Source organism: Nematostella vectensis, chromosome 1, assembly GCF_932526225.1.
Source record: "Nematostella vectensis chromosome 1, jaNemVect1.1, whole genome shotgun sequence".
NCBI classification, from domain to species: domain Eukaryota; kingdom Metazoa; phylum Cnidaria; class Anthozoa; order Actiniaria; family Edwardsiidae; genus Nematostella; species Nematostella vectensis.
The window spans coordinates 1,750,814-1,770,285 of record NC_064034.1 but is presented as its reverse complement, the minus strand read 5'-3'; the positions used below and the strand labels follow the sequence as shown (position 1 = coordinate 1,770,285).

The following is a 19,472-nucleotide window of genomic DNA, read 5'->3' as shown; positions in this document are numbered from 1 at the left end:
ACCACGATTATTCCAAGCCACAACACAACACCAACACCCACCTAAGCCCCACACACCTACACATACACTTCCTCCCCCCTCACACTTTCCTACACTCTCACCTAAAATATACACACCTAACACACCCTACACAAGCCAGACCCCTGCCAACACCAAAACCACACACCCCTTCCCCCCCCCATGGCCACAACACTACTCACCCTACAACACACTAAACCAACCACACTCTACAGCAGCCACTAGTCCTACAACCAGCGCTCCCTCCAACACCACATCCTACATACAGCCCAAGCCCGCTCCCACCACACACACATCTACCCCTCCACACATAGCCTACCACATACACACCATAGCATCCTACGACTATACCAACCAACCCACAACACAACAGCCAGCCACACCCTACACCAGACACTACCCCACAACCAATTTTCTCCCCCCTACAAACACCTACATATAGCCCCGTCCCCCACCATACAAACATTTACCCCACAGCACAAAACCCAACTACAAACGACCACACCCTATGACCCACATACATTATCACCCACATTTACACCATAACCTCACAAATTTTAAATCGACCTACGCACCACTACCATTTCAACACACACAGACCCATCACGCTAAATTGTAAGCCTTATCTACTCCACATCTCCCTCACCACCACTCTTACCTATACACTGTACCAATTTTCCCCCACCAACACAGCCATTAGCCATCTCCATACCACACCATATTATTATTATTATTGTTTTGCTTTTTCACCTACCCACCACACACTACCACAACCTATTCTATTCCCCCACTTTATCTCTTCACCACCCTCCACCACCTACAATCGAACCTATCCACCTTTTCACCGTAATTACATTACTACCATCTCCACTCTACATTACCTTACTAGCCATCCTTCACCATCACCCTCCAACATCACCATACCATATGATCACACCAACCTCACTACCACACCACTTTAGGCCCCTACGTCTTGGTACGAAAACCCGATCCGAACCAAAAAGGAATTCTACGAGTCTCCTGCACCACACAGCATATCCACACCAATAAAAACAGTCCGTCTATAAAAATACAGTCCATCGACAACAAGCCACCAGATATAGACATCCGGCCTCAACAATGACCGCAGGAAAACTTCCACGAGACTCCTACGTAACACACGCTACTGCCTTGAATATCCAACCTGGCTCCTCACCAACACTCTATCCTCTCAGCGCATGCCACCCCGTCATCCTATCTAGCACAGAACACTTCCAAAATATTCCCGTACAATAACATAGCCATTCATTGTATTCATCCGCCATATTTTGCCAATTTTGTAAACCAAACCGCAACCTAGTTAATAAATACCCGGATGTACAATAACCGGAAACGGAAACAGCAATATCTATTTTCATCTAATACTCGTATAACCACGAGCGCAATCCCCTCATAACCCCTCGCTTCGCTGCATACGGAATACCTACAAGACACGCAATCTAAGCTCCGCCAATACACATCTCAGGTATGTACACCCTCCTTTCCACACATCCTATATACTACCCACCAAATCACGACACCCGTATTCTCTTCCCTTCCTGCTACATGCATAAGTCCCCATACTTATTTATCATTTAGTCCACCACAAACAGCCGCTAGCCAGGACCATCACATGGACCATTTTGTCCACTACACACTTCCCCCTCCTATCTGAGCCTCTATCCACTTTTTTCTCTTTACCTCATTTCCCGGCGCGCTATCTTTTACTTTTCAGACCAAGCCATGCACTCAGCTGGAGCCAGTCGCTACACAGGTTTGGACATTGCATGCACCACGCTTCACTACAGGCATTACTAACGAGCTTGTAGGGGCGGGTGATGAGGGCCTTATCATTCGAAACACGCTTCATATACGAATCATCTCCCTAGTTTTTTCCCTTTTTACTCCCACCATCATCACCGGTTTTCCCCTAGCTTTCCCCTAAGTCCCCCCGCTTTAACCTCCAGGTTCGTATATGACCAACCAATAGACCTCGCCCCCTGATGAGAAGTCTTGGTTGGCGTTATATGCCTTTAGTTCCACATTTCGCAGAGCTCTTTGAAATGACCTACACACTTTTGTCTTATTGGTTTATTTTGTTATGTCCATTTTGCATATACATGCCGGTTGTTTTCTTCGTGCCTTTGCCTTTTACCCTTATCTCTTACCACCGATTATCGCTTCATCTGGGGAAAACTATCCTTCCTGTCTTGTTAACGTTTCAGCGTCATCTCCACTCTCACCGCGCTCCCTTTGTCGCCTCCCGCGCCCCTACTTCATCTTCTTCTCGCCGTTTTACTAGCATCAATTTCCATTGTCCGCAATACACCCTTTCACCGCTACAGTATTTTTTATCTTTTCTCGGCGTTTTCGCAACACTCATTCGGTCTCTGTTGTTGTTTAATTTCGCCTGTCAGTCATACCATTTACACACTTCATTAGATACATACCTCCACACATACCTCACCCTCCCCATTACCGCTCACCATTTCCTCCCTACAATCCAAACACTTTTCTTTCTCTTATCCTACACATTACTTTCCCACCCTACACACAACACACTTTCCCATAAACACTACACAGTCTTTTCACAATATCCCTGCTTATCATTCTGTCCACACTCACATTATCCCCCTTTATCAGATTTTATTAATGCTGCCATCACCTCTTCACATCCGCTACACAACACTCGCAACAAGCTTCCGATTTTAACTGTTTCAATCTCCACATAATACCATATTTACTAACCACCTTCTCCACTAAATAAAAAAAACCCTTTATTCATAACTCTCATGTCGTTTTATTATCAACCCCATCTCTTATAACAACCTTAACCCGTCGTCTCATAACCCATAATCTTAACCACCCGAACATCACCTGACAGAATAACTTCTCCGTTTATTACAATCATTTAAGATTTGTTTTACATTCTTTTCTGTAGAATGATTTTGTTCCGATACACAACTTTAAGCTAGTTTCCGCTTTGTTAATTGCTTCACTAACAATTTATTCATCGAATCAGGCACGAGGCCACTCGAGTTTTAGCAAGCAATTATCTCCGTTCCTATAACACATACGACCTCATTATGAATGGGGGAGATCTGTTAGATCTGCTTTACATTCCTTTCTGGAGAATTATTTTGTTCTTATACACAACTCCAAGCTGGTTTCTGCTTTGTTAATTGCTTTACTAACAGTTTACTCATCGGGTCAGGCACGAGGTCACTCGAGTTTAAACAAGCAATTATCTCCGTTCCTATGGCACGTGCGGCCTCATTCAACACTCTAACCTTTTGCCATCGCTGTTGGAACCCTTTGTCTTTCATGGTACTCCATCAATACACATATTTTCCGTGCAAATTCGCATCATTCGCGTGGGCTTGTCTGTTTCGTGGTGACGCATCGGCTTGTGTCAGGGCGTTCGTTCGTTCTAAATTTGGTCGCATAATTAACTTACCGAATATGCATAAGTGCTACGTCACTTCCGTTCTATTCTTAACCCAGAAAAGTTAGTTTTCTTTGTTTTCTTTAGTCTCATAATGTTGTTTCTTATAATATTTCTGCGCTACAATTTATTTTACAATTACTTTCGCTGTAATAGAAACTATTCTATTATTTTTGGTGGATTTTTGGACACCTTTTGGACATATTTCCTGTTCATTTTTTACATTATTTAGGCATTATATTCATACTCCATATTGTCATAGTAACGGTCATGATATACTATTTCATACCTAATAGTTCCCACAACTGCACCTGCTCCACATCTCCCCCACCACCACTCTTGCCTGTGCACCATACCAATTTTTCCCCCACCAACACAGCCATTAGTCATCTCCATACCACACCATATTATTACTAATTTTTTCTTTTTCACCTACCCACCACACACTACCACAACCTATTCTATAGTCCCACTTTATCTTTCTACCACCCTCCACCACCTACTAGTCTAACCTATCCACCTCCCCACCGTAATTACATTACTACCATCTCCACTCCACATTACCTTACTAGCCATCCCTCACCATCACCCTCCAGCATCACCATACCATACGATTACACCCACCTCACTACCACACCACTTTAGGCCCCTACGTCTTGGTACGAATACCCGATCCAAACCAAAAAATTTACATCATTTAGGCATTAGATTCATACTCTATATTGTCATAGTAATGGTCATGATATACTATTTCATACCTAGTAGTTCCCACAAATACATCTACTCCACATCTCCCTCATTACCACTCTTACCTATACACCGTACCAATTTTCCCCCACCAACACAGCCATTAGTCATCTCCATACCACACCATATAATTACTAATTTTTTCTTTTTCACCTACCCACCACACACTACCACAACCTATTCTAAAGTCCCACTTTATCTTTCAACCACCTACTAGTCTAACCTATCCACCTCCCCACCGTAATTACATTACCACCATCTCCACTCCACATTACCTTACTAGCCATCCCTCACCATCACCATCCAACATCACCATACCATATGATTACACCCACCTCACTATTACACCACTTTAGGCCCCTACGTCTTGGTACGAATACCCGATCCAAACCAAAAAGTTATGTACCATACGGGGAAAGTGCTGTATCACAATCTGTGATCCCAAGACGTACCCCCTCCCACACCTCCACGCCCCGACCCCCCCCCACCACACCGCCACACTCCCCACCTACTCCCACACTAACACACCTCACCCCCCAAACCCTCCACTACCCACACCCTCCCACACCCACCTCACACCACTAGCACACTCCTCCCCTATACCCCACACCCCTTACCCCACCTACACACCTCAACTACACCCCAACATGCCACTACCACCACCCCTAGGCATACAGACCCCCACACTACCCCACTCCCCCAACACCACACGCCCAAAAAACACACAACCACCTCGCCTACAACCACCTTCCCTCCTACACATAGTACAAACACATACATACCCACATCCCTCTCACAAATTAAATATTACTCTATCCTTACCACACAACATACCTACCCACTACTACCACCCAGCTCTATACATGTCACAACCCCCTTTCTCTGCCCCCTCAAACCTAGCTTACCACCCAAGCACCCCCCTACCCCACAACAAGCACCCCCTCATCCCTCACCCCACAAACAGCCCCATACCCACTTCACCCATACCACGTCATCATACAACCCACCACGATTATTCAAAACCCCAACACCAACACCCACCTAAGCCCCACACACCTACACATACACTTCCTCCCCCCCCCCCTCACACTTTCCTACACTCTCACCTAAAATATACACACCTAACACACCCTTCACAAGCCAGACCCCTGCCAACACAAAAACCACACACCCCTTCCCCCCCCCCCATGGCCACAACACTACTCACCCTACAACACACCAAACCAACCACACCCTATAGCAGCCACTAGTTCTACAACCAACGCTCCCCCCAACAACACAATCTACATACAGTCCAACCCCCCTCCCACCACACACACCTCTACCCCTCCACACATAGCCTACCACATACACACCATAGCATCCTACGACTATACCAACCAACCCACAACACACCAACCAGCCACACCCTACACCAGACACTACCCCACAACCAATTTCCCCCCCTTACAAACACCTACATACAGCCCCCTCCCCAACCATACAAACATTTACCCCACAGCACAAAACCCAACTACAAACGACCACACCCTATGACCCACCCTACCTACCCACAAACCAACACCTTACTATCACCTAACATCATAACGATACATCATCACCCACATTTGCACCGTGGCCTCGCAGATTTTAAATCGTCCTCCGCACCACCGCCATTTTAAAACACATAGACCCATCACGCTGAGTTGTGGGCCTTATCTGCTCCACATCCCCCTCGCCGCCGCTCTCGCCTATACACCGTGCCGGTTTTTTCCCACCAACACAGCCATTAGCCATCTCCACACCACACCATATTATTATTATTTTTTTCTTTTTCGCCTGCCCACCACACACTACCACAACCTATTCTATAGTCCCACTTCATCTTTTCACAACCCTCCACCACCTACTAGTCGAACCAATCCACCTTTTAATAATAATAATAATAATAATAATGCTCGTTTATTTCAACCGTTTGCAGTTCTTTTACAACTGAATTACCGGTGGGGTCAGCTAACTACACCGTAATTACATTACTACCATCTCCACTCTACACTATCTTACTAGCTATCCTTCACCATCACCCTCCAACATCACCATACCATATGATCACACCAACCTCACTACCACACCACTTTAGGCCCCTACGTCTTGGTACGAATACCCGATCCAAACCAAAAAGTTGTAAAAACTATATGTGGACGAAAGACTCGCTTGTTGACGAACTGGGTATGGACGAAACGACGTGATACCCTCTTTGCAATGTAAAACAGTATTGATGTGTAAGTGTTCTTGTGGAAAACATTACCTGACACACTACTTAGGAAGCATAGCGCGGACAGCGTTAGTAATACCATCTTTTCTCCAGCCAAAGGTTTCACGACTGTGATCAGCTTGCAGATAACTCTGAAATAAGTCCTCTTGCAATAAAGACCTTTTTACAAAACATGTCATAAGTAAACTGGTATTGACTATCACACAAAGGAGGCCATTATACGTCCGAATACGTGTTTCGCGTGTTCTTTCGGATGAATGTTCACTTATGTACACAGCAGTTCTTGCATTTGCCCTTGTTGTGAAATGGTAACAAAAGGTATTTGTCTAAAATTAAAAGGTTTTCTATATTGAAATAACTCTTTTTATCGGGCAACCTTAAAGACAAATACAGGAAGGTAAATACAACGTTTGATAAAAATTGTAAGGGCTGTTTGCAGCGTATAACTCCTTCATTGAAGGTCCAATTTATGGCGTCAGCTATTTTGTTTGAGTTTTAATGTTCACAATTATAACAATACATTAAGCATATATCCTTTTTTTTACTTATTTAAATGCCTATTAAATTTCCCATCATACACTATCCATTATGCAAGTAAGTTGAAAAAATGACTGTTTTGAGCCGGTCTTCTCTAGTCACCTTTCAAGCCGCGGGTATTTCTCAGTGAGTCCCCCTCCTCTCTACACACCCTTCTTAAACAGCGCTCTTCTGATACGCAGAAAACGTTTATCTCAGGGTAGTTACGAGGTATATGGGATCAAAAATCAGCTTTATTTTTGGGATCAGGGATCTAAATTATTTAGATAATATAATTTATTATATTATCACATTTAATCTAATAATCATTTTGGCCAATATTTTTTTTTACTAATATATTTTTAATTTTGTGTATGTCTATTGGGTTTCATTGTGAATAGTCATAATGGTATCAGTACATTCCAAGTGTGCATGAGGGTCCTGGATTTCTCTTTTTCACATTTCTCTCTTATCATTCTCTAATAATCACTTATCGATGATATTATAAGTATATAGATCAGCTTTTCGATCGATAAAAAATAAATTATTACATTGGATTAGACTATGCTACATATGATACACCAAATTCGTAACAGTGTCCGGTCCAATAATCCTGTCATAAAATTCTTTTCTATTAACCACTGATCATATAAACCTATTTCAAATAAGGTTGCACTCGAGAATCTGTGTGTCGTAACCCGCGGTGGTTCATGGGTAGCGTATAAACGGCTGAATCCTTCTATCTGAAGGCTATGTGAATGTTATTTGCTTATTTACTTTGTACCCATGAAGTACTGCGGGTTACGATACACAGAGTGCAACCTTATTTGAAATAGGTGTATAAGCACCTTTCATCAAGACCGTACATAAATACAAACATTATGAACAAAATTTTGAGTACATTTTAGGCTATTCTATATCCTTCAGTCATTGAAGCTTTTACTGTGAACTTGAATGACCTACCATCCTTTCCTGGTGGGGAAAACACCATGATCGCATCACGTGATGCTGCGTGTTGAAGCAAACGCACCCCTCCCCCCATCGTTGTCACGTGCGCCTGGAGCATCAGCGGGTGGCCAGCATAAGTCGAGTCAGGCCAGCTGCTGGGTTGGTTTTTGATGGAGTTTGTCTTTGTCTTCTAATATGTTGAGTATTACCCATATGGCTAATATGTTGAGTGACATTATAGGTTCCTAGGAAGGGTGTAGGATCAATAGGAAACTTGGCTTTCTTTTGAAGATCAACAAGGCTTCAGTGAGAGGAGAAATAAGATTTTTGTGCACATAGTCTGAGAGGAAGATGTTAATTGCTGAGTGGTAAATGCTATGTCCATGTTGAATAAAATGTTGACACCTAGTTGTAGTTCCGGTACAACAGCAAAGTGTGTGGCATATGTATCTAAATTACCACCTTTTCCTCTCACTACCAGACCATCAACAAAACGCATCTCCCAAACATACCCCCACATGCAATGATAATCCCGTGTCACATAATCCACCAGCATCATGTCACGCAAGGTTTCCCACTTTAACATGGAAGGTGCTTTAGGGGTGGTGCAAATTTTTGGGCGCCCGGTCTAGGGGGTTCACGATATTTGGTCTTGGATTTGAGGGGGGCCAATATATGCCCATCCTCCACTAGTTTATTAAGCAAAAGAACTGGAAATTGCTTTCCAGTTTCAAGTCCAACACTACCAAAAAAGTTACTACCGCTGACCCAAGACGGTACGCCTTGAAGTTTCCAACAATGCACTGCGGTGTCTTTTCAATCTAGCGACGACATTGTTGCTTACCATACCACAGTTTTACTTTTAATTTGCTTAAAAATTACAGCTTTTCACAACTGGAGAATGCCTTAGGACAGAAAGTCTATCTATAGTTAATAGATAATGAAGTCTATTTGTGTATAATTAATGCTGTGCTTATGGATGTTTGCACGCTGAGGTTGATTCGATGGGATAAATAATTCCTTGTTTGGGTTTCACCGAGTGAGAATTTTCTAGTAAATGGCCTCATACTCTCCAATGTGGCACATCTTTGCTACCCAAACTTATTCAAAAATTGTTTTCAGGCTTTTCCTGGGTTCCTTGGACCTGGAAATGTTTTGTTTGGCTTTGGGGCAAAAAACAGGTATAATTATGGGGGGAGGGGGGGGGGGTTGCCCGCCTCTCTGTAAAGGCGTTTCTAAGACTCCCATGATGCAGTGCAGGCATGCATTTTAGCCGAAACATGTAGACTCGCTTCTAATGGAGGTTTTAGCATTGATTATTGTGGCTGATGGCTGTAAAATTGGACCTGACTGAGCGCAATAAAGGTATCTATTTGTGACTTGATCTGTGTTTGCTTGTCTTTATTTGTAGTTCGGAATTTCGTGTCTTTTTTGGCATGAAATGTTTCTGAGTTTAAGCATTCGTTTACGAATTGGTCAGAAATCAAGGTTAATATTTTGAAATGGAGTCAATTCTATCACATTGCTTGGATCTGCTTTTGAAGGTCGTCTATGCCTTGGATGAATCCATGAGTATCCGGGTCTGGTGATGTTCAGTTTGCATTTCTGACGTTTTGAAGTTGGGCTATATTTTACGGGCGTCTCAGGACGTTATAGTAATGAAAGACTTAAATCTGGCGCAGTTTTTCCGTATCAAGAAAATTCAGCCAAAAATTGTCGTTTTTGCCAAACGCGGTCACTTCCATATAAGGAAACTAATATATTCCTTATTTTGAAAAACTGCACGATTCTTGTCCGCGGTATTGCGTTTTTTATAGACTGCGCGGTTTACGGTTGTTTACTTGTTTTGACGGTTTTTTAAGTTTTTCTAAGCGGTTTCTGTGCGTTTTCCTGTGCGCTTTTGCGGTTTGCGATTCTTGGTTTGAAGTAGACATGTGGAGTTAGAATTAGGCGTTCATTCTACTAATAAAATAAAATCTTGTAAATCTCAAATATTATTCGTATTTGGTTGTTGCGTCTTTTGCGAGTACATTGTTGAGTCTCCTGGGGAGGTATTTATTTTTACTTTATGTATATTTTAAGGTTGCTTGCTTTGCATAGCTCGTCATTTTAGGAAGTGAATGTCCAAAATATAGTTGTTAGTAAATATTGCTGGGGCTCGCTTATATGCTTCGTGCAAAAAGGACCATGGGTGTACCGAGAGGGGTAGGGGGGGGGATGTAGTGCGCAGTAGGTATACTATGAAAATAGGATAGTATTTGAGAATATCCCCAATAAGACATGACCCACTTTTTGACGGCCAAGAGGGGGTCGCGCTTACACCGGAAATAGTAGACCACGCAAATCACTGATGATTAGATAGTATATTTTATGTGAATACGATATCTCTAATCTATAACGGCGTAATAATTGAAGATTTTGACGTGATAACTGATATAAATCAATGCTGTACACCCTTTACCATGCCCTGACACGTGCTCGATAAGCCAGCGCATAATTTACCCAACTACGTATTCTCTCCGCCCTATTACTTCCTGTCAGCCAACCTTTTCCCGTTACCTGTATACATACACAGTTCCATGCCCATTTCTACTATCCGCTCCAAAAGGTGCTGGAGATCAAGATCTACACCCATACCCCCCTGATCCCCCACCCCGGCACTGAAAACCCAGTAGTCTACCTCCTACACTCGTACTTATCTGATCCCCCATCCCGTCAAGGAAAACCCGGGAGACTACCCCCTACACCCGTACCCCAGCAATGCTCCACCCCGGCACTGAAAACCCGGAAGACCCACCATCTACACCCGTTCCCCCCTGATCCCCCATCCAGGCAAGGAAACCCCGGGAGACTACCTCCTACACCCGTACCCCAGTGATGCCCCATCCCGGCACTAACAATCCGGGAGACACACCTTCAACAGCGGGCGAAAAATAAAACTGAGCACGATTGCCGAGTTGTGATTCTAGACAGCTGCTTGTATCTTTAGCTGCTCTTAGAAGTAAAGGGACTTCAGTGTCATATAAGAATGTTTTCTTGTTATTTTCAGTATAGAGTAAGGTGTAGTTGTGATCGTCGATTGTCGCTTGGTACTTTGATTCAATTTCTCCAGTAAGTTCGCTTGTCTTTGTAATGTTGTAAGTACCGATATACATCGTTGCGTTATTGAACTTTAACCTGCCGCCTACTTCGAATAATGTTCTGTTAAACACGGGTAAAAATTCTCTGTATACATAATCCAAAATAGTATTAGCGATGAGGGTGCCTTCCTTGAAATGGTATGCAGCATTAATGAATACATTAAAGCCGAGCTGGATCTCAGGGACAACGCTCACCATAGCCGAATAGCCGTCAATTGCACCCCCCTTGCCTCGGACGAGGAAATTCTCATGAAAGATCATCTCCCACGGACTTCCCCACAAAGTCTGCCCATCAGGCGCTATGTCCGACGGTGATAAGATCTCCCTCCAGTACTTCGTTTGCAGAACTGATTGTTTCTTTGCTGCGTTCAGATACATCCCGAACAAAGCCATATCCCGCGGGCTCGAGTACATTTGTCCAGCAGGGGCTAGCCATTTAATGTCCATGAAGGGCACGCGATTCCCCAAGGAGTTGTAAGAAGGCGCCATATCCTGCTCAACCTCTTTGTCGATGCGGAACCCCGTGTTGTTTAATCCCAGAGGGATTAAAATTTTGTTCCGAGTCCAATCCTCGAAGGTCATGTTTACTTTTGGCATCTCCGTCAGCAACCTTCCTAGCAGAGCATATCCGAGGTTGCTGTAGGACGGCACTGTCCCTGGCTCAACCACAAGGCTTCGGTTACGAAGCAGGGCGAGCTGCTCACTGGAAGTCGTTTCATTTAAGCACGCGCCGCAGGGGGCCTCGCGAGGGAGCCCGGATAACTGGTTAGCTATTTGTCGTAAAGTTATATTCTCTTCCGTGAATGGGTTATTCATATGGAAATCGGGGGCATATTTACTCAGTGGGTCGTCTAATGAATCGATCAATCCATCTTGGTACATTTTATATAACATTATCACGGGAAAAACTTTGGTTATGCTACCGATCCGGTACCGAGTATCATCATTCGGAGGGGTTTTATTTTCCGCAATTTTTGTCCCGTAGTGTCCACTCCATAGAACCTTGTCTTTGTAGTAAATAGTTGCAGAGATTGCAGGGAGCTGACTCTGCGGATTCACAAGCTTTTTCAAGTAGTCTTCAATTCTTACAAGTCTCAAAGTAGTCTTCAATTCTTACAAGTCTCAAGATTCAAATCTTTCGGTAGGTCTCGGGGTAGCGATACTAGTGGTGGGAGAATTGGACACTTCTTAATGGCAGGCCAAACGCTGTCATCATTGCCTTGGGTTCTCTCCGATACTGGGCTCTTGGCGGACTGTTTTGACAACTGCCAAATGAATAAAGCAAGCATAACAACAGCAAAGACCAAAATAACCATGCTAATAATCTGCCAAATTCTTTTACCCCTCCGCTCCTGAAGAAATCCAGGTTCAGGGACGAGGTTTTCGGCGCTAACCTTGTTGTTTGCCATGTCTTGATCGATAGCTTGGCTTTTGCTCTTTTCGTGAGGTTTGACTGTTTGGCCTGGGGGAGCTTCAGCCCTCGTAACGGTCGGCGTCTCAGAGTGGGAATCTTGGAATGCACACTGAATCTCAGTGCTGTCACATTTGTATTCTTTCATCGAGGCTAACAGGTTTGTGACGCCCACTTCTAAAGAACGCCAACCCAACTATTCCCCAAGTGTTTACAGAGGTAGTACCAAAGACATTGGCGGCTCGATAAATAGATGCACGGTAGAGAGTATGTCCTTTGCGCGTTATACATGACAAACGATATAGACAATCAATAGCACGCAGAGAGCAAACATGTTTCATTAATTTTAATTCTGCGAATAAAAATCAACACAGCTCCGACACCTAACGCTGAACGTGTGAACTATATGCGTTTTGTATAACCTAACGCTGAACGTGTGAACTATATGCGTTTTGTATAACCTAACGCTGAACGTGTGAACTATATGCGTTTTGTATAACCTAACGCTGAACGTGTGAACTATATGCGTTTTGTATAACCTCGTTGATAAGGATAAAGTGCACAACGAGATCGTTAATTATTATTTTTTGTGAGGTATGTGTGTTTGTAGCAAAATTATTTTCAACATTTAGATTTTCCAAGAGTATTTTAATATACATGCCTTTAATGAGTTATGGTAAATGCCACCATCTGATAGCCAAACGTTCTGCTTGAGAGTACAGAGCACACATTGGAGACGATAGAATTAAATTATAACGGCAATTAGACAATCCAAATTACGTTAAATTGAATTTAAACCAAGCCTGGCCACCTGTCGATTTGCACGTTCCAGGTGGAAGCAGATCCAATGGCTTCCACAAGTTCTGTGATTCTTGTTTATCTTATTTTGACATCTAGATCCGATTTTCCGCTCAATTCAAATGTACACAAACAATTCAAAGAGCCTCCGGACAGCCACTACCGTTATTAGCTCAAATTGAACACGATTTTAAAAATATGATCTATGTGTCTTCATCTAACAATGCAAAATCCAAAGAGGAAGTAGCTTTGAAAAAGAGAGATTCATAACACATTCGAGTAACATTGGAGATTTATAACACATTCGAGTAACATTGGACTATGGATCCTGTGTGCCCTGTTTCAACATATTTCTAACAACTATGAATTATGTGGTCAAGCTGTTATCGTTTTATCAAGTCCTTTTCTTTGCTATCTAGGAATATTGAATGTCGGTCAGAACGGAGCGTAGCAAAATAAATATCAATCAGTGGCGGCAAACAACACAGGTTAAGGAGGGGCGACAGGGTCCCCAAAAGCCTTGCCGTTTGGTGTTGTGTAGAGTATGATTATAAAATGCTTTTTCGCATACATAGATCGGCTTCTTTACTTATTTAATTTTTTTCTGTTTTATTAAGAGTGGTCTCTAGCTGTTCGTCAAATAAAGACTGTTTCTTTAAAAGCCCCAAGCAACATTTTTAGGACGTCGTGTGCTCAAGTGCTTTTCTTGAATTGATAGGCGAAGTACTACTTTTGCTAACCATATTAGCTCCTTTGTTTAGGAACAAGAAACTTTAGCAAACAATATACGATAAAAACTCCGATGAATTCTTATTTACTGCGTTAATTGCATCCGTTGATTAAAATTAGAGGTCTTCAGATATTCCCAGCAGTTGTAATTTGGGGATTAAATAGAGAAAGACCTTATAAGCTGAGAGTCTCTCTCGTGGTTCTTCGAAGTTTGAAACTTACAAGTTAACAATGTTACTTCAGAGCACCATGTTTTGGCAATAGACAAGAAAGCTTTAGTATAAAAAAGAAAGCTGTTTTAATTCATCTTGACTTGCGAATGTTTACTGTTTGTAACACTTGCAATTGATCAGATAAAAGCATTTTTACTATCAAGGGCTAGGGCCACCAAAAGTAATTAAAAAACCCGTATTTTGCTGCGTGTTATCACCATATTCAATTAAACTAATAAAGACGTTGTGTAGAGGACACCGATAAGGGTAAGCCCGGAGGCCCTGCTTTCACCGACTGGCCAAGAAACGCATTGATCATGTGTAGTGCGTGTAATTACAATAGCTTGTTGTACTCAGTAACAATAACAACGTCTGTTTTCTTAAACCCCATGTAAGTGTTAATCAGTGTTAATTTTAAAGTCATCCCCGTGTTCAGCTTTGTCCAAACACGCTACGTGATATCAAGAGTTACACCAAGTTGCAGCTCTTTTTCTTTTAGACATACATATTGTCCGCAGATTTTAGGTTTCACTTACCTTGGTTAGCTTTGCTCTTTTTCGCGGAGCTTTATGTGTCCCTTGTTTCACGTTCTCCGGAATAAACGAGCGACACATAATCCAGGCCCGTACCCAGGGGGGATGCAGGGGGTGCGAACGAAACCCCACAACGGCCGAAAGTCCACTTTTGGTTCTCAGACGTGCTATTTGTAGACAAAACTAAAAATCATAAGCTAGATCACTCCGGTATTAGCCAAATCCGACAATAAACGTCCTGTGGAGATACTGCAAAGGCATAAAAAATCCCTTTTTGTTCTTTCGGAAGTGGTTAAATTTTTATCAGAAAACTCCCTCCCTCCCTTACCCTCCCCCCCCCCCCCCCCCTCACCCGTGCGCTCGGTGTGATCTGTGGCAAATCGATTGATATGCATAGAATTACCAAGTCAACAACTCAACCATATTTTTATATTTTAGGGAAGGAAGGATGCCGTCCCCGTTGGTTCGATATAAGACGATGCCAAATCACAAAAGAGCTGTTGCGGCCTTGCAGATATATTACAAATATGGACAGCTCTATTGACCTTCGTCGCCGACGCCGTTGATGGAATATTATCGTAAATTTTAAACAAAAAACCCCAATGTAGTTCTGATAGACTAATATATTGATGTTATTTATTCAGTTAACTTTTTTTTATAATGATTTAAGTAATGCTCCGTGTAAGAACTACGGTGAATCGATAGGTCCTGCGGCAATAGGGGTTCGTTATCTTTTTAACTAATCTAATTAATATTGCTATGCTTATTGGTTCAAGACGCTCTGCCCGCCAAATTTGAACTTTGGAGTCACATTTCTCTGAAATAAGTGCTCTTGCACTCATATTTATTAGGGGGCTTAGGTTCGAAGTAAGAAAGCTTTCAACCTGTGCATTTTTGTTAAAATCGTATGTTCGGAGCATGGAGAAATCCCTTTCGGATATCTGCTAATAACTTTTTATACTTCACTTATTACAATTTTGCGCTTTGTCTCTTGCCAAAGCAAACATTCCGCTGGCTAAACGTGTGAAAATACGGTCTCACATTTCCAAAAGCCTGTTAGTGTGGTAGAATTTAGCTTTCCAAAGAAAGTCACTTTTTCTTTCAAAGATTTTTGACAACGATTTTCATGTTAAGATTGACAACTAAAACGATTCACGCATTTAAATAAAGTTACCAATTTTGCTTTATTCGATCCTCAATACAACTATTATCGCATACAAGCCACAGCAATAAAGTTTACTGGAATTCACAGTAGTAGCAGTCCTCTAATTATTATTTTATCGACACAGACAGAACGCACAATATTTTCTTAAAACAAGCCGCAAGCAAGGTTTGTTCCATAAGCTCATTGATGAATTCGAGAGTGTCCAGCTTATAATCGGGGTCTCCGTCTTCGATACATAGTAGGCCATGAGGACTCACGGAAAATTTCTGCGAAGAAATTCTAATTCTTCTGGCTCCAGACGGGCTGCATTTATATTCACTATTTCTTTCAGCTTTTTGCATCCGCATAAGCATTCCACTGCTCTTACTGACAATTGCGGGTTATTGCTGATATTTATATTTTACAATTTTCTAAAAAAATATCTTCGCTTCACCAAACGCCGTATCTTCTACTTCAATGCATCGTTTTATGTCCTTTAGTTCTATGTCCCTTAGTTTAGTTGATGCTTTCATGAGTCGTACAGCATCAACTGATGACGGCAAAATTTGCCCTAGTGCAGAGGTTTCCTCAATGTCCTGTAAAAAAAGTACACACAAACTTAAGATTCCTTCTCAACTTCATTTCTTGAATATCAGAACTTATAAAAAATACAAGGCAACTACAGTCAACTTCCTCAGAAGCAGACACGTCAGGAACTAAAAACAGTGTTACAAGGGCTGTCAGCTAATGAAAATTAAGAAAGACATTGTTGCTTACAATTCTTTCACTTAGACGGGAGTTTGCGGTACCTCAATTTCAGGGTGTCAAACCCCAGGATGTTTCGCTACATTCAAGGAATACATTCGGGCTTGTTGGTATTTACATTTCACCCAGCTTATAAATCAGGCTCACATAACTTATATTTACATATTCACATCGTAAACTCAAATGACAACTTCCCGTAATAAAACTCTTTTAGTAAAATAGAACGAGTAAAATATTTCGTTCCCTTCTGAACCAATTATTTGTCTCTCAAGTACTTATTGACCTATGAAAATTTTACCTGGAATGGTTCTAACGCGGCTTCAGCGGCGGCGCTGGTCTCAGAGGTTTCCGGTTGGAAAAACACGCTGGAACTTGAGGCAGTTTCATCTCTACAGCTCTGCAATTTTGATTTTCGAAATAAATAACAAATTGAAAAGGAGGATCAAGACTGGTCAAGACAGTACAGAAACAGCAGAATCTATACGGCAAGCGACAGAACATTGACTTTGAGAAAGATCATTTTTTTTACCTCGTGTGAAGTTTTCATGCGTTTGTTTCCAAGCTCCAAATCGACTCGCTGTCGACAGTACATACAAATGCTTCTAGACAAGCCCTTTTTGCCTTTGTCATCTAGCTCCAAGAAAACTTTCTCTACTCTGTTCGCCTTTCTCAGGGACCTCTGTTCCACATCTGAAGGCTTACTGCCACACCAAGCCTCGTGGTTTGGGCAGCAACATGCCTGCCTTTTGAACACCATGACAAGCTTTTCTAACTTCTCGGACAAAGTTTGCAAGCAAACAGAACTCAGAAGCGTTTCTTTAAAGTATATACAATAGATTTTCAAACTATTTTCGAAGAGATAATGAATAGCGAGAGACTTGTCTTAATATATCGACGAGGAAGCATGTAGAATTCAAAATGGCGACGTGAGCGCTAGGTCGGAAATCTAACTTCCGAACATACGATTCGGACAAAACTCGGGGATAAGTTGTAACAATGCAACCTTTGTTTTATTCTTAATTTAAATGTTTGTCAATCAATGGATAAGATACGGAAAACACCCGAAGATGTATTTTAGCCAATCAGAGGGCAGGATTTTACTGAAGTTTTATAGCTACTTCTGCGCATGCGTTGCCGCAGGGTACCGTAGTTCTTACACGAACCATTACTTAAAAAGAAGAATAAAAAAGCGCACATTTTGCGCATTGAAAACGAATTTGGAAACGGATACATCAACTGGGAATGAAAGCCAATGCATAATTAGGTCCAAGAAAATTGGAGAGGCTTAATGCACGCTGTTTGGCTTATCATTCTGCACGAGATTTCTCTACCGCTTAATCTTTAGCGCCACCCTGAAAATCGGGAGTTTTGGAACTTCAGAAGACGGGGTTCCTGTGGATGGCTTCGGCACCAAGCCCTGAGTGCTGTTTGTGCGCATTTCCCACTACCCGCGCGAACATTCCCGTGCGTACATTCCCTTGCATACATTCCCGTGCGTAAATTGAGAATTTCTTATCAACTATTGGAGAGACCAGGTGAGTTTAAAGTGTTCAGATCACTCATGTTGTTGTTCTTGTCTGTTATGACATCGCTCACCACGAGAAGTGCCGCGTCTGGACTGTCGAGGATGTCGGGAATCTCCTCGAACTTTTTTACAAATTTCTCCGAATGTTTTACCCCATAACGGATACCCAAAGGACTACACCAGCAAACAACATAAAAACGTGCTGGATGGTTTCTCTTGCTCTCTCTGGCTATCAAGCCTCCCAAGCCACTCGGCTCTCTTTCAGTGTTGACAAATTACAAATGGATTTGTTGTAAGACACGTAAAATAGATAGCAACTCGAATCACCCTCTGAACATAATATGTACTAAAATATTATTGTAGTATTGGCTTTAATAGATTGGGGGCATTTTAAGGTAAGGGTATTGTTGTTTTATTAGGATTTATTTAAAAATTCTCTCATCGACGGGATGATCGCGAGAGGTCAGTGAGCGTCGCTATGCTAACTACAGAGCCGTCTAAGCCTCACGACTTGCGATGCAATTCGAAACATTCAAAACTAGCATCCTAGTCTAGAAATACTCATTTAAATCACAAAAACAATTTACAAAGAAAATTAGGTCTCTGGTTTTGACGATAAGCTCTGAACATGAAGGAAAATAAATTGAACCTTCTTTTAGGTATTTTGAGTTTTGCTTGCTCTTTTAACCTTTAAATTCCAAAGCATTTAAAAATCTTTATTTGTTTGCACAAGGATTTGTGCCTTTTGTGGTTTGTAGGTTTGCAGGAGTTTTACCTTTCATATTGAACCTCAGAATTCTTTTTGATTTTTTTTAAAGAGTTATGATACACCCAGCCGCCGTTAACAATTTTTTCCACACCTATATTCCCTGATAGATTTCTTTTTATCAATTTTTCACAGTCTAGGCAACTGAGTTATGCAAGTTTATGATCAATCTGCCATACATGATACAAATCCATCTACGAACGCATACAAAAAGCAATAAACAATCCCTACAGTGTAGTGGAACCCGAACTTTTGTTTGTTACGCTTTGAGAGCACTATCGAATGCAAAATAACATACTGATGGGGCCAGAGCTTATGACAACAGGTTTGACCTAAAGCTCCCTCCATTTAGCTCAGACCTCGCCACAGTTCATTATGGTAATAAATTCCATTTATAATGTTTTAACACAGGTTTTATTATCAAGATCATATTCACCCTCAATAATGGTAAAAAAAGCGCCAAAGCCCCCGAGACCCCCAAAGCCCACCAAAACACAAGATGA

The 19,472-nt window shown here is 42.0% G+C and overlaps 3 protein-coding genes and 2 long non-coding RNA genes across 5 annotated transcripts in view; 2 read left to right on the top strand and 3 right to left on the bottom strand.

Moving 5' to 3' along the window:
* LOC5516363 (putative beta-lactamase-like 1) overlaps positions 1 to 13,474 on the bottom strand; it is a 37,702-nt gene extending 24,228 nt beyond the window's left edge. The window contains exon 1 of the mRNA XM_048732410.1: positions 12,881 to 13,474. The gene's annotated coding sequence lies outside the window, so the exon portion shown is untranslated. The remainder of the gene's footprint in view (positions 1 to 12,880) is intronic.
* LOC125561928 (putative beta-lactamase-like 1) lies at positions 10,805 to 12,172 on the bottom strand (the record flags this gene model as incomplete). Its single annotated transcript, XM_048726920.1, has 1 exon — positions 10,805 to 12,172. A coding segment is annotated over one exon (1,368 nt), but the record flags the coding sequence as incomplete, so codon positions are not given.
* Positions 12,221 to 15,408, top strand: LOC116620354. Its single transcript, XR_007313692.1, has 2 exons — positions 12,221 to 12,657; positions 15,208 to 15,408. It is a non-coding gene; the product is annotated as an uncharacterized LOC116620354 (long non-coding RNA).
* Positions 15,409 to 15,934: 526 nt separating this feature from the next.
* On the bottom strand, positions 15,935 to 17,848 carry LOC125572223. Its single transcript, XM_048732441.1, has 3 exons — positions 17,208 to 17,848; positions 16,977 to 17,075; positions 15,935 to 16,509 (listed from the first exon to the last, which is right to left on the bottom strand). The coding sequence occupies exons 1-3, from the start codon at positions 17,433 to 17,435 to the stop codon at positions 16,345 to 16,347; spliced, it is 492 nt and encodes a 163-aa protein (XP_048588398.1). The 5' UTR covers positions 17,436 to 17,848; the 3' UTR covers positions 15,935 to 16,344.
* A 49-nt stretch (positions 17,849 to 17,897) lies between these two features.
* Positions 17,898 to 19,470, top strand: LOC125572229. Its single transcript, XR_007313691.1, has 2 exons — positions 17,898 to 18,213; positions 19,381 to 19,470. It is a non-coding gene; the product is annotated as an uncharacterized LOC125572229 (long non-coding RNA).
* The last annotated feature ends 2 nt before the right edge of the window (positions 19,471 to 19,472 follow it).

Bases quoted from the DNA above. Each gene is read 5' to 3' on its own strand.
- LOC125572223 (XM_048732441.1), bottom strand. From the start codon at position 17,435: ATGGTGTTCAAAAGGCAGGCATGTTGCTGCCCAAACCACGAGGCTTGG. The intron at 17,076-17,207 runs GTAAAAAAAATG...TCAAAATTGCAG, and splicing joins GCATGAAAACTTCACACGAG to AGCTGTAGAGATGAAACTGC. The intron at 16,510-16,976 runs GTAAAATTTTCA...CTTTTTTTACAG, and splicing joins CCGCGTTAGAACCATTCCAG to GACATTGAGGAAACCTCTGC.